Source organism: Diabrotica virgifera, chromosome 9 (assembly GCF_917563875.1).
Source record: "Diabrotica virgifera virgifera chromosome 9, PGI_DIABVI_V3a".
Lineage (NCBI taxonomy): Eukaryota > Metazoa > Arthropoda > Insecta > Coleoptera > Chrysomelidae > Diabrotica > Diabrotica virgifera.
Window position 1 is genome coordinate 29201107 of NC_065451.1, and position 15441 is coordinate 29216547.

The window sequence follows — 15441 nt, forward strand, 5'->3', positions numbered from 1 at the left end:
AGTACCTATTCCCTTTCATTTCATTAGTTAGCTATTTCCATTATCCCCTAAACGTCTCACGACCCAGCTTCTCGGAACTAAAACCTGAGAGCCATCTCGCAAAGCACGATTGAATGCTTGCTCTATCTTCCATTAAGCCCCATATCGACGCCCCTTCCATTAAGCCCCATATCGACTTCAGACTGTCGTTTTTATCTTGTCGATGTGCGCGTATTTCAGACTATCGTTTTAATAAAGTGACAAAACATTTTTCGCAATCACGCCTAAAGAAGTTAAACATCAAAAAAGTTATTTTCTTGCCTCCTCCCTAAAAAATTTTCCAGTTCCGGCCATGCTTTCTGGGTTCAATAAATCAATAATTCAATCAATAAATCAATAATTATCTCTCTCTCTTTCTTGGACCATCACTCCTAGTGAAGTATTGGGCGCATCTGCGTTTCTTGGCCGGTGGTGTAAGACGGCTGGTGACCAGTTCAGCGCATCTTCTTATGTTTATCTCTCGTTAATCTGCGTACCGGCTCCTTCTATTCTCCTCTGTTTCTTGCTTTGTTTTTCACTTCCCCCCAACTTAAGCCGATTCTGTTGTGTTCTCTGGTTACTGTTTTCTTCCAGGTATTATCTGGTCGTCCCCTCTTCCTTGTCCCCTCAAGTTGATATTCGAGTGCTTGTCTTGCGATGTTACTAGGATCTTTCCTTAACGTATGGCCGATACACTTCCATTTCTTCTGTCTAATTGTTGTTATTATACTGGTTTGTTTCGTTCGTTTCCATAGTTCTTCTTCTTTTATATAGGCAGTACTGCCTGTTTTTCTTCAACGGTGCCTTTCATTCTGCCCCTAAGTTGTCATTCCTTGGGCGTCCTATACTTCTACTGCCTAACAGTGACTCGTCCCTGGCTATTCTTACTATCCTTGATTCAGACATCCTGCTTATGTGCTCATTCCACTCTTCTTTTCTGTTCTTTACCCAGGTATTTATATTGTCTACCCCACATATGCGTCTGATTTCCTCACTTCTTACCCTATCCTGTAGTCCTTTTCCAGCAATCCTTCTTAAGATCTTCATTTCGTAGGTTTCCAGATGTCTTCGTGTTTTGCTTGTATCTAGTCTTGTTTCGGCCGTGTAAGTCATAACTGGCCTAATAACTGACATATATTCGGGCCGTGGTTTCCAATCTTAGGTGTTTGTTTTTCCAAATTGTGTCGTTTAGGCATCCGGCCGTTCTACTGGCTTTAATTATTTGATCTTTTACCTCTTCTTCGATATTGTTGTCGGCTGATAGATTAATTCCCTAGATATTTGAAAGTCATTACTTGTTGTATAATTTGAGTGTCTAACTCCAATTTGCATCTTATTGGTTCTTTGGCTATTACTAAGCTTTTTGTTTTTTGGGCTGATATTTTCATATTCATTTCTTTTGCGTTAATGTTGAACTCGTGCAATAATCTTTGTAGGTCGTCTTCGCACTCTGCTACTAACACGGTGTCATCAGCGTAACAGAGTATTTTTATCTCTCTATTGCCCATTTTGTACCCTCTTTTTTCTTCACTTGTTTTATTATTGCATCCAATATTATGTTAAACAGTACAGGGCTTAGTGAATCTCCTTGCCTGATTCCTGTGTTTGTTTCTATGGGTTCTGTTATTATTCCATTGACTTTCATTTCTATTTTATTTCTTATATATATGTTTTCTCTCAGTTTTATGATATCCAGTGGTAAATTTTTTTCATATAGTAGGTGTATCACATCTTTTAATTGGATTCTATCAAACGCTTTCTCTAGGTCTATGAAACAGAAAAAGGCTGGTGTGTTATATTCTAATGATTTCTCCGCTATTTGCCTTATCACAAAAACTGCATCGTTACATGATCTTCCACTTCTAAATCCTTGTTGTTCATCCGATATATTTATGCACGCCATTATTTTCTCCATAAGTATTTTTGTTGTGAGTTTCAGTATAGTGCTCAGTAAATTTATCCCTCTATAGTTACTGGGGTCTGCCCTATCACCTTTCTTAAATAACGCTATCATTTCAGTGGTTCTCCATTCTTCTGGAATTCTTCCTGTATTTACTATTTTATTTATAAAAGTATTTTACTTATAAGGATATTCAGTTCTTTGTGAAGTCTATCTCCTCCGTATTTTAAAAGTTCATTAGTTATTTCATCTTTCCCAGGAGCTTTTCGATTTTTCATCTTTTTTAAGGCGTTCTTTATATCTTCCTCTTTAATTTCTGTTTTCTCATCCGATTCTAATCCTGGTGTTTCCAGTTCTTTGCGATTAGCTGTTTGATAGAGGTTTTTTAGGTCCATGTATTTGTATCAATATGTTTTACTTCTATCAATTCCTTTATCTCTGCTCTTTGACCTCTTATCATTTTCCACATTTCCTTTTGCGTCCCATGAAAGTCGTGCTCCATCTCTTTTGAAAATGCTTCCCAATGTTCTGTTTTCTTCCTTCTTACTATTGAGTTTAATTCATTTCGTACTCTTTTATATTCTTCATATGTTTGTTTCGTTCTTTTGGACTTGTATTCTAGGTAGATTTTCTTTTTTTCTTGGCATTTTATTTTTATTTCTTCACAGAACCATGGAACCATAGTTCTTCATTCGCTATTTTATTAGGCCAGTAAATTTTTAGGACCTTTCTTACATACCTATTTACAAAAGTGTGTAGCCTTTTTGTTGTGCATTCGTCGTGCTTCCAAGTTTCGGCTCCGTAGAGTAATATGCTTTTTACACAAGTATTGAATACATTGATTTTTGTTGACTCTGATATTTCACTTGCTTGCCAGATTTTATTTAACGCATTGAAGGCGAATTGTGCCTTCGTTATTCTTGCTTGTATGTCTTTCATGCATCCTCCTTTTCTTTCCATCTTCTTCTTCTTCTTTACTTGCCATCTCCGCGACGAAGGTTGGCAATCATCATTGCTATTCTCACTTTCGAAACTACAGCATAATTTGTTAACGTGGTTTGAAAAAATTAAAAAAAAAATAATATGAGCTGCATCCAAACCATTCTCTGAGATTTCTCAGCCAGGACATTTTTCTCCTACCTATGCTGCGCCTTCCTTGAATCTTTCCCTGCATAATTAATTTTAGGAGTTCATATCTGCCACCACGTGTTATATGACCCAAGTATTGAAGTTTTCTTATTTTGATGGAATCCAGTATCTCCCTGCTGTTATGTATTCTCCTTAGTACTTCCTCATTGGTTACTCTGTCTGTCCATGAGATTCTCAGCATTCTTCGATACGTCCACATCTCAAATGCTTCCAATCTATTGAGGCATTGTTTATTGAGAATCCATGTCTTCACACCATACATTATTTCCATGATTGATCCCAAATAAGTGACTATCTACTTCTTCAATTTCTTTGTCTTTTATTTTTATTTTATTAATTTGCGGGTTATCATTTTTTAAGATTTTTGTCTTCTCTGAATTTATCCAGAGACCAATCATGCCAGAGTACTGTGTACATGTGTTAGCTTATCGACTTTTGTTTGCATGTGAGTTCTGTTAGCAGGCAGACGTCGCGCGTCGTCAGCAAATTCAAGATCTTCAAGCTGATTAAAGAGGTTCCATCTAATGCCTGTCCGATCATCGGTTACTTTCCTCATAATCCAGTCTACCAAGATAGGGAACAAAGTAGGAGACAAGATACAACCTTGTTTAACACCGCTTTCAATAGCTATTTCTTCTGTGATCACTCCCTCGTGTTCTAGTCTAGCTTTATACCCATCATAAAACAGTTTTATCAGGTTAATAATTTTTGTTCGTAGTCCAGACTCTCTTAAGATTTTCCTCATTTGTTCCCTATTGACTCGGATTTGTACCCTATATGCAACCCACTCAACATTTCAATTTTTTTCATTTTTTTCCGTTCTTAAAACGTCATTTTGTCGTTTTTATTATTTATGTGGGATGCAATCAATTTAAAAATTTCACACGCATGGTTGAGGCTTTTACAAAACATGTCTATGGTTTATAGACCCGTAAGTAGGTTGAGTATACCGTATCTACATAACCTCAAAATTCCTTTTTTTATTTTTTAGAGTAAAGCGTATTCAAGCGTATTATGACTCTATAAATGTCACATTTGAGTCTTTCACGAGTGACAAGTTTTTCTCCAGTGTGTACTCTTAGGCTAGGGCTCCACGAGCGACAGATTGGCGCTAGCAGTAAAGTCATGGCTCCATAAGAGCGACAGTTTACAGCACGCATAGCGCTGCCTCTTGGTGTTGTAGTGGCTCCATGAGCTTCAATATGACGTGGCTACGATCTACGATCAGTGGTATCTTCCTGTGCGTGTATATAAGTAAATCCAAATAATAGAGGTCACTGTAAGAATTGCGAAAAACTCATTATTTTTGCAAATTTTGCACATGTTTGCTCTGCATATGACAGCAACTAGCGCAACGAACGAACGAATACACGTTAATATTCCCCGTTTAGGCTTAAGCCTCTTCAAGCCTCTTAAGGCTACTGGAGACCCCGTTTCGATAGTGTAGGGATGAGATTTGAGTAGGTCAGTAAGTACAGTAGAGTCTCGGTTATCCGCCATAGACCATAGACGGGCCGACGGAAGGGCGGATAAGCTAATATGGCGGATAATAGGGAGGGTTAAAGAAAACACAAGTTTAGGCCTATTGCAATAACATTGCAATGGACTTTACTCTTAAAAGTGGTAAATTATGTACCGTAAACTATTTGTATAATATAATAATGTAAACAAGATTAAAATAAAACTAGAATCAGTTTACTGACATCAGAAATTGTAGATAGAATGGTTTAGGATGAACGAAAAAAACTAGTGATTTGCATCTGTCTTGTCGATGTATCTCGTTTTGTTGCTGCCATGTCTCGCCATCTCTGTAGCATCATAATATCAACAGCTCTGGCTTTTGGTTGCTCGGCGTATTTTATCGCGGCCTAAAAAAATTTTACCTATTCTTCAATATTTTCAAAATTATATAAAATATTTTGTTGCATAAATGGTGTGGCGGATAAAACGGAACGGTGGATAACCGAGACTCGGTTACCGAGCAAAGTCGTCAAGCTGTCACCAATTGGGAACGGCTCTTAGATTCAGCGTGTAGTGATGCAGCTTATGTTATCAGCGATATATTAGGGGAGTTTGCTCAAGAATGTCGTAATACTCATCAGGAAATTCGTTTCTGGCCAATTGTAGAAGATTGGATGGAGGAAATGGAACTTTGTTTTTGGGAATCCAAGTATGTCACCGTATCTATTGCAAGGGATTTTTAGCTCTATTATCGGTACCATTAATCGTATGTGTTACATATTTGTTGCCGAGGGAATTCTCTGGAATTCTATCTTTTGTGGGGGGATTTTGGCGACTGATAACTCCAATGCCTCCTGAAGCACTTTCTTAGTATTTCATAACCAAGGCTGTTGTTGTGTTTATGATTAAGTGAGCCATAGAGACAAGCCCTGTAGTCGATAATGGGCCTTATGTAGGTTTTGTAGGTGTGTAGGAGTCTTGCTTGATGTGCCTCCAAACAAAACGCTCCAAGGAGTTTTTATTTAAAGTGTTCTAACTTGCGCAGAATGCCCAGGAAATCATACCTAAATAATTACTGTATTTCCGTTATAGTTTCTGCGCAGGGCGTTACTATATTTAGTTTTGAGTTTATAAGATTGTTTTACATGGTCTTAATCCAAAAACATAATTTATCTACTCTATGTCATTTTATGTATAAGTTTTTAGTTTGTGAAAACTGTCATTATAGATAGCAGTGCGTGAAGAGTTTAAAGTGTGCGTGAAGTAACAATGTATTTTAAATGGGATTTACTTTTCCGCACACTTTCAATGGGTTTTTTGGCACACTTTCATATAATCAAATATCCTTAACTTTCGCGTTGTCATGCTGATGACAATATGAGCAATGACTTACGACAAAATTTTTGACAATTTTTTGGTTTGAAAGTAGTTAGGATTTTTAAATGTCAAAGTTCTAAAAATTGTAGAACAGAAATGATTTCCAGTGACGAAGAGTTACAGCTTTTTTTATTTGTTTATCGTAGATAAAATGTTGTATGAAACTGTACGTGAAGTAATTTTTGCGAACTTACGCGATTTATAGCACTCGCTCCGTTGTCGCTCGTGCTCTAAAAATCGCGTGCGTTCGCAAAAAGCATACTTCACGAACTGTTTCATAAATAACTATTTTGTTGTATGTACATTTAAGTTTTTTTAGTTTTTTAAATTAGCAATAAAACGATTACCAAAAATTATTGTTTTTATTTGACGTCATATATCTATAAAAGATCAGCAGCATTAACATTTTTTAAGACATACAGTATAAACGTAAACAAATAGGTATTACAAAAAAAAAGAATTTAAACTTTTTGTACCTAATTTTAGAAAATAAATTACACAATTTTGGGTTCTGACAGACCACCGTTGTGTACTCATGTAATTCTAAAAGGGGTCGTGCATCGGAGTGTTAATACACTCCCCGGCACAAAATTTAGCCAGCTAAAATTTTTGATTAAGTTTGACAATCTATAACTTTATTATTTTTGTACTCCGATTTTCAAGATTCTTGTATCAGTTTGTTCTTGCGTCAGTACATGTATTGATGTTGTTTGTTTTTATTCCGGTAACAAAAATTTTTTGCTTAGATGGTATTATACGGGGGTGAATGCTGCCGTGCTTAGCGAAAACGCCGTATCTGCAAAAATCTAAAAAAATTAGATTTATACCTTTTTCTAACTCAAATGTGCATATCTATCTTATTTGCTTACTAAAAATGACATAAGTTAAGCCAAAATACATTAAACACAACGCATTTTATGCCGTATCTGCAAAAATGTTCATGGATACTTAGAATAAATGCGTCATCTGAAAAATACTTAGAAAAACGCAGTATTTAAAGGTCACTTGCCGCGTTTATCGTAATACGTGTTGGTAAAAGGTTGGAGAATAGTGCAAAAGGGAGACCACTGAAGGTAATATGTAATAGTCCTGATATAGTGAAAACTGCTTTGAAATCTGGAAATAAGCTGCGGAACTCTAATATAAGAATAGCTAATGATCTCACAAAGATGCAACAAGATGCATATATGGCTGCCAAAAAGAATTTAGAAGAAAGAAAATCTGCGGGTGAAGAAAACTTAGTTATTAGGTATCGAAATGGGGTTCCTGTAGTGTTGGAAGTTAAACCAAAAAACTAGCTTCTCTCCCATTAATGGTCTATTATCAAAATGTTGGTGGCCTACGTTGCAAAATGTTAGATGTTATTAAAAATATTTCATGCTGTTCCTATGACATTATTATTATGGTCGAAAGCAATCTGGATGCTAGCATTGCTGATGGTGAGGTGAATTGTAAGGGTTTCAGTATCTACAGGTATGATCGCAATCAAATGACTAGTGCAAGCAGAGTGGTGGTGGAGTAATAATCTTTATTAATAACAGAATTCAGTCTAAGCGTATTTCGGTTGATGAAGTTCGTGTTGAACAATTATACATATTATGCCAGTGCGATAACACAGAGTTTGTGATCGGTGGTGTTTACATTCCCCCAAAGTCTCCACGTGAAATTTACTCTAGGCGTTGTCAAACTGCTGAGAGCTTAGTTTTGCAGTACTCATCTTATAGTATGTTCGTATTTGGTGATTACAACTTGCCTAATGCAGCATGGGATAATGATGAGTATGGTGTGTTGGTGAATTTTCCTGGTGGAGATCCTGCGGTGGATGTAGCACAATCTTTTGGAAATTCTTCCAAAATAACAATGTCCCTAACAATCGTAATGTATTTTTAGATTTAGTTTTTTCTAACGTTAGGGAACTGAATGTCATCAAAGCGGGAGATCCACTTGTTGATCCAAGTTTACACCATGTAGGGTATGAATGTTCCATAGCTCTCAACTTAAATGACACTAACACTACAAAATTGATTTATGAAGATTTTTTTTATGATTTTAGGAACGGTAATTATTTTGAACTGAATAACTTTCTTTCATTCATTAATTGGGATGGGTGTTTGGATAATAACGTTGATGATGCAACGAGTCTCTTTTATGATATCCTTTTAACAGGGATTTCTCTCTTTATTCCTCTGAAAAAATATAGAACATCTACCTTTCCTAAATGGTTCTCCTCAGACCTAAGAAAATTAACAAGGGAAAAAAGGTAATGCACCTTCTTTATCTTAAAAATCATTCTGACACTGAGTATATGAAGTTTTCACGTCTTCGAGCTGAATGTAAACGTTTATCTGAAATATGTTTTAACACCTATATTAGAGGGATTGAGTCAGACCTAATTAATAATCCTAAATCCTTTTGGAAGTATGTTAATGACAAAAGGTCAGGTCATCATTTATCTAATTCCTTATTTTACCAGGAACATACAGCTTGTAATGGTCTAGATATAGCCAAGTTGTTTATGAATTTTTTTCAGACAGTGTACATACCTAACAACAATCACTCTCAATTGCCTACAATTTCCGAAATTAAAAACTCTAATGTAAGTATTCATACACATCCTATTTCTGTTCCTGATATTTTTAATTGTATTAGCTCGATTCCCAATAAGCTCACTACTGGTCCTGTTGGCGTCCCAAATTTCCTGCTGAAAAAGTGTGTTTGTACGATTGTTGTACCATTATTTTTATTATTTAATAAATCGTTGGAAACTTCGACGTTTCCGATAGCCTGGAAGGAAAGTTATATGTACCTGTATTTAAGAGTGGTCTGAAGGATAATGTTGAAAACTACCGTGGTATCTGCATCCAATCTGCTATTCCTAAGCTGTTTGACTGCCTTGTAGCTAAGCAGCTTTCTTGGTCTTGTCGAAATTTACTATCTGAGTCACAACATGGTTTTTGCAAAAAAAGTCCACTGCGACAAATTTGGTATGCTATCAGTCTGACCTTCTAACTCGGATCGAGGATGGTAAGCAAATCGATGCAATATACCTACACAGATTTCTCTAAGGCCTTGTTTGGTTTTCATGCTGGATTTGTGGAGTGGATAAAAAATTACTTAACGGGTCGCAGTCAAAGGGTGAAGATTGGTAGTCATCTCTCCGATGAAATAAAAGTAAGTTCTGGAGTTCCTCAGGGTGGTCATACTTCACCTCTCCTTTTTAACATCTTTGTTAATGATATAACTGACAGCTTTCGTAATAGTAAGTGTCTAATGTTTGCTGATGATTTAAAGTTCTGGAGAGTTATAGAAACAATTAGAGACCAAGATTTGCTGCAGGAGGATTTAGACTGTTTACATGCCTGGTGTGTGTGTTCAAAATAGACTTAATTTAAATACCAATAAGTGCTCTTTCATAAGTTTTACACATAAGATTGGGAGGGTTGAAACGAGTTATACTATATGTAACCAACAACTCAATCGCGTTTCTTCCATTAAAGACTTAGGTGTCATTATGGATGAAAAACTTTCTTTTATAGAACACATTAATTCTATTTCTGTAAAGGCATCTAAGCTTCTAGGTTTTGTTATGAGAAATTGTAAGTGTTTTTCTGTGGTAGCAACGAGATTGGTTTATTGCTCAATTGTTAGATCCTTGTTGGAGTACTGTTCGGTAGTTTGGTCCCCTTACTATCAAAACCATATCGATACGGTCGAGAGGATCCAACATAAATTTTTACGTTACTGCGCATTCAATCTTATTTAACTATAGTTAACCATGATTACCCAACTGTAGAGTCCCGTCTCTCTCTACTTCCTCTCAGATTACGTCGTGACATCTCTGGTGCGGTCTTTCTGCATAAGTTGATTAACGCACAAATTGATTGTCCAAGTCTCTTGCGCCAAATTGATTTTAATGTTCCCAATCAAGCCCTTCGCTATCATAAAACATTCAATGTCTCTTACCACAGAACGTCCTATGGTTTTCATAGCCCAGTCGATAGGTATATGGGATTATTGAATGTTAGTAATGTCGATGTTTTCAATATTTCATTGGATCAACTGAAGAGATCTCTGACTTTATGATGTTCATTATTGCAAAAATGTCTGTTTCATTAATGTTAATACGTCTTGTTAAATTTAGTGTTGTATGTTAGATATATTTGTTACATCTTATATTTTAGGTATATTGTGATTGCATCTTCTTATGTGTACTACTTTTTTGTGTTGATGCTAGTTATTATTATTATTGACTTTATAATTACACTTTTAATGGGGTTTTCCATATGATTAATAAATAAAATAAAATAAAATAAAGCAGGCACTAGATGCGGCGTTCTGCCTAAGCATTTGACAGATTTTTACAGCATGTGTAAAATCATTATCATTATATATAATAAAACTAAGTTGATAAAATGTGTGTGCCGATAAAACTTAAAAAGGATTCCCGATACGATAAAGGGACTTATATAGTGCAATAGCCCTTTATCCCCCCTCGAACAAGTAAGTTCCCGTTTTAACTTAAAGGGCGTATTTTTAAAGATATAAGGGCTTTTCCTAGCAAGCTTGGCTAGCCCTAGACCTGGCTCCTCCACCAAATTTTTAAATATTCCCAATTTCGCCCCTTCGCCAAACTTTTAAATATTCCGGTATTAACATCATTATCATCATTATATATAATAAAACTAAGTTGATAAAATGTGTGTGCCGATAAAACTTAAAAAGGATTCCCGATACGATAAAGGGACTTTATCGTAGCCCTTTATCCCCCCTCGAACAAGTAAGTTCCCGTTTTAACTTAAAGGACGTATTTTTAAAGATATAAGGGCTTTTCCAATTCCTCAACTTGAAAATTAAGTGAAGTAGTGGCGCCATCTGTTGTCGAGTAGTTGAACTCCATTCAGAACAACGATTATTTGAGTTGCGTTTCGAATGGCGCTGCGGGCAATTACAGCATGTGTAGCAATGACGCGAAATTTGAAATTCCAATTTCAACAAAGTCTTAAATTACATTTGTTTCTATAATAAAGTTATTAAATTTTGTGTATTTATACAGCATTAAGTAGCTTTTATTTTGGAGTTGAAGCGAGATAAGTTTAGTTATTCAAATTATTAATTATTAATTCTGAAAATATTTAAAAATTTAAGTTTTCAAATTTCGCGCCTTTACTACTTATGCTATAGCTGCAGAACTTATTGTTACGGCGGACGATAATGTCGAGTACATTCTAGAATGTGTAAAAGAAAATACTCTCGAACTTTTCCGAATATGCTAGAGCCTAGCTCTCTGAATATATAAGGGCCCGGTATCACCCGCCAGAGTTAGTTCGATTTGAAAAGCGATTGCGAAAGGAACTGAAAGAAGTTATCTCCTCCAGACAATAAAATGAAAAACGTTGTTTATAAGCAAATAGTGTAAAAAATGAGCGAATGTTTTCAATAAATTTTTTTACTATTACGTCATAGTTTATTTTTTTATTGCAACTACCGCGTAATCTCATATCAACTCCCGGGCGAAGCCGGGTATTATAGCTAGTATATAATAAAACTAAGTTGATAAAATGTGTGTGCCGATAAAACTTAAAAAGGATTCCCGATACGATAAAGGGACTTATATAGTGCAATAGCCCTTTATCCCCCCTCGAACAAGTAAGTTCCCGTTTTAACTTAAAGGGCGTATTTTTAAAGATATAAGGGCTTTTCCTAGCAAGCTTGGCTAGCCCTAGACCTGGCTCCTCCACCAAATTTTTAAATATTCCCAATTTCGCCCCTTCGCCAAACTTTTAAATATTCCGGTATTAACATCATTATCATCATTATATATATTTTGGAGTTGAAGCGAGATAAGTTTAGTTATTCAAATTATTAATTATTAATTCTGAAAATATTTAAAAATTTAAGTTTTCAAATTTCGCGCCTTTACTACTTATGCTATAGCTGCAGAACTTATTGTTACGGCGGACGATAATGTCGAGTACATTCTAGAATGTGTAAAAGAAAATACTCTCGAACTTTTCCGAATATGCTAGAGCCTAGCTCTCTGAATATATAAGGGCCCGGTATCACCCGCCAGAGTTAGTTCGATTTGAAAAGCGATTGCGAAAGGAACTGAAAGAAGTTATCTGTGAGCATTTATTTTGAAGTATCACGTGTCAGTATTTTTAATAGTGTGTTTAATTAATTCTCGATTTTGAAGCCGAGAAGAAAAAAGTCGCCTGTGAGCCTTTATTGTGAAATATCAAATGTAAGTATTTTTAACCGACTTCAGAAAAGGAAGTTCTGTTTGATTATTAATTATTTATATTAATTATTTTTTAAAAAATAATTATTTTTGAAAAGATAATTAATAGTGTCTTTAATTAATTCTAATGGTTGTTTTTCTTTTTCTTTTAATTGTTTGTCTATAAAATGTTTATTTAATTTATATTTTACAGAATACAATGCCTAGACGTAAAAAAGGAGGAGATCTTGCCAGTTCTGCAGCGAAACGGCGGAAACAAAAAGAACATAGAAGAAATGAAACGGAAGAAGAGCGCGAAGCACGTTTACAAAATCAACGAACTAGGATGAGAACTCTGAGAAGCACAAAAAATGAAGAAAGAAAAGAGAACGAAAGTATAGAAGAATCGAGAATTTTAAAAGATAATTTAACAAAGGAAGCATTCCACTACGAACCGACGAAAAAATATTACAATCATAAACATGTTGTGATCGGAAAAATGGATAACATTTGCCAATTTGGCCACGCGAAAAAATTCAGTAAAGAAACAGCAGGTCTCTGTTGCATGAATGGAAAAATTCGACTACCACCACTGGAAGCACCTCCTACATTACATGACCGGGGAAACACAAGAATCAAAACACTTTCTTCAAAATATAAGATCATATAACTCCTGCTTTCAAATGACTTCTTTCGGTGTTACTTCGACCTAATAGAAATAAATTTGAATATGTATTTTCAATTCAGGGGCAAATTTATCACAAAATAGGATCGTTACTGCCAATGCCTAACGAAGACTATAAATTTCTGCAAGTATATTTCATCGGAAATGAAGAACAAGAAATTGATCAACGATGCACAAATTTTAATGGATTGAGTCGCGAAATAATCCGAAATGTACAGAAGATCTTACACAGATACAATCAATTGATTTACATATTCAAAACAACATTAGACCGCATGATTTCTGATGACTATAAAATTGTAATTCGAGCCGATAAAAGACCACCTGGAGAGCACGAACGTAGATTTAATGCACCTCAGATAGATGAAGTTGCCATCGTAATTGTAGACAATGAAAATACAAGCCGTGACATAATTGTACAACGAAGAGGAAAAGGACTACAACGCATTGCAGAGACACACCGTTCCTATGATGCTCTTCAATATCCATTAATATTTCTGCACGGAGAGGACGGATACCATTTCAATATAAAACAAGTGCATCCTGAAACAGGCATAGAAACAAACAAAAAAGTCACTTCCAATGAGTTCTATGCTTACCGCTTAATGATCAGAGACAATGAAACATACAATCACATACTCAACACTCGCCGTTTATTTCAACAATTTCTGGTAGATATGTACGCAAAAATAGAAGCAGAACGGATGCTTTACATAAGACTGAATCAGAAGAAACTACGCACAGAAGAATACATCCATCTTCGAGACGCGATCATGAATGACGGCAATATTGACGATATTGGAACAATGGTAATCTTACCCTCATCATACACAGGAAGTCCAAGACATATGCATGAATATACTCAAGATGCCATGACTTACGTAAGAAAATATGGACGACCTGATCTCTTCATAACATTTACATGCAACTCATCATGGCCAGACATCAAAGAACAACTAAAATACGGACAAACCTCCATGGATCGACACGACATAATAGCCCGAGTTTTTCGACAAAAACAAAAAAGATTTATTGAAGTCATCACAAAATACCACATCTTTGGAACCGTTCGATGCTGGATGTATACAATTGAGTGGCAAAAACGAGGATTACCTCACTCACACAATCTCATATGGCTACACGATAAAATTTATTCCACGGATATTGACAAAATCATCCAAGCAGAATTTCCCGATCTACAAAAAGATCCGGAACTGTACAACATAGTAGTGAAAAACATGATTCACGGACCATGTGGATCATTAAACTTCAATGCACCATGCATGAGTGATGGAAAATGTACAAAAAAATATCCAAAACCATACTTGGATGATACAAAAACTGAAGAAGACGGCTATCCGAAATATAGAAGACGATCACCGAAAAATGGTGGCTTCACAGCAAAAATAAGAATACAAGGCAAAGACGAACTGGAAATAGATAACCAATGGGTAGTACCATATAACCCACTACTTTCGAAAATGTTCCAAGCTCACATAAACGTTGAATACTGCAATTCAGTAAAATCTATTAAATACATATGTAAGTACGTAAACAAAGGTAGTGATATGGCAGTATTCCAAATAGTCCAAAATAGCGAACAAAATAACAGAAATGATGAGATTCTTATGTACCAAATGGGAAGATACATCAACAGTAACGAAACAGCATGGAGGATTTTTAGTTTTCCCATACATGAACGCAAACCAGCTGTGCAGCATCTAGCAGTACATTTGGAGAATGGACAAAGAGTTTACTTCACAAGAGACTCGGCTAGAAAAATTGCAAGCGAACCACCTGAGAACACAACATTAACAGCTTTTTTTCAACTGTGCCAAACGGATTCATTCGCAAAGACATTACTGGATGTTGACGTCCCTATTTATTATACGTGGGACAAAACAAGGAAAATTTTTCAACGACGAAAACAAGGAATGCCAGAGGAGGGTCATCCAGAAATCATGAAAGCTGACACAATAGGTCGAGTATACACTGTACATCCAAACAATGCCGAATGTTTCTATCTCCGGATGTTGTTACACGAAATACGGGGACCAACAAGTTTCACAGATCTCAGGACTATTAACGGCTACCTATGCCAGACGTACAGAGAAGCATGTCAACGCTTAGGATTATTGGAAAACGATAACCACTGGGAATTAACACTACAAGAAGCTACACTCATAGCTTCAGCTGAACAACTTCGAGAGTTATTCGCCATAATTCTAACAACATGTAACCCATCGAACCCAAAACAACTATGGGACGCTTTCAAGAGGAGTATGAGTGATGATATATTGTACCAAATCCGACAAACTAATCCAGAACTGACTATAGAATTCAATGATGACATCTTCAATGAAACACTCATTCGCTTAGAAGATAAATGTTTAGCAATAAATAACCAGGCTTTAGTAGAACTTGGAATGCCAGCACCACAAAGAAATGCTTTCAGTGTGTTAAACTACGAAATTACAAAGGAAAAAAGCTACAACGTCAATGAACTGCTTGAATACATTGCTCACAACAAACCACTCCTCAATGAAAATCAAAAAAAAAGTTTACGACGTTATAATGGACCGGATAATTAACAACACTGGTGGAATTATTTACTTGGACGCACCAGGAGGCACC

General features: G+C 35.8%; 3 protein-coding genes across 3 annotated transcripts in view; 2 read left to right on the forward strand and 1 right to left on the reverse strand.

The window, feature by feature from the left end:
- LOC126892616 (gastrula zinc finger protein XlCGF8.2DB-like) overlaps positions 1-15441 on the reverse strand; it is a 379454-nt gene that overhangs the window by 136781 nt on the left and 227232 nt on the right. The gene's annotated exons all lie outside the window — the stretch shown is intronic.
- LOC126890908 (uncharacterized) lies at positions 12124-12792 on the forward strand. The gene is made up of 2 exons (XM_050660074.1): positions 12124-12146; positions 12337-12792. Exon 2 carries the CDS (start codon positions 12343-12345, stop codon positions 12790-12792), a length of 450 nt encoding a protein of 149 aa, XP_050516031.1. The 5' UTR covers positions 12124-12146; positions 12337-12342.
- On the forward strand, positions 12906-15398 carry LOC126890909 (uncharacterized). The gene has a single exon (XM_050660075.1). The coding sequence runs from the start codon at positions 12906-12908 to the stop codon at positions 15396-15398; it is 2493 nt and encodes an 830-aa protein (XP_050516032.1).

Excerpts from the sequence above, each read along its gene's own strand:
- LOC126890908 (XM_050660074.1), top strand. The coding sequence starts at position 12,343 with ATGCCTAGACGTAAAAAAGGAGGAGATCTTGCCAGTTCTGCAGCGAAA.
- LOC126890909 (XM_050660075.1), top strand. The coding sequence starts at position 12,906 with ATGCCTAACGAAGACTATAAATTTCTGCAAGTATATTTCATCGGAAAT.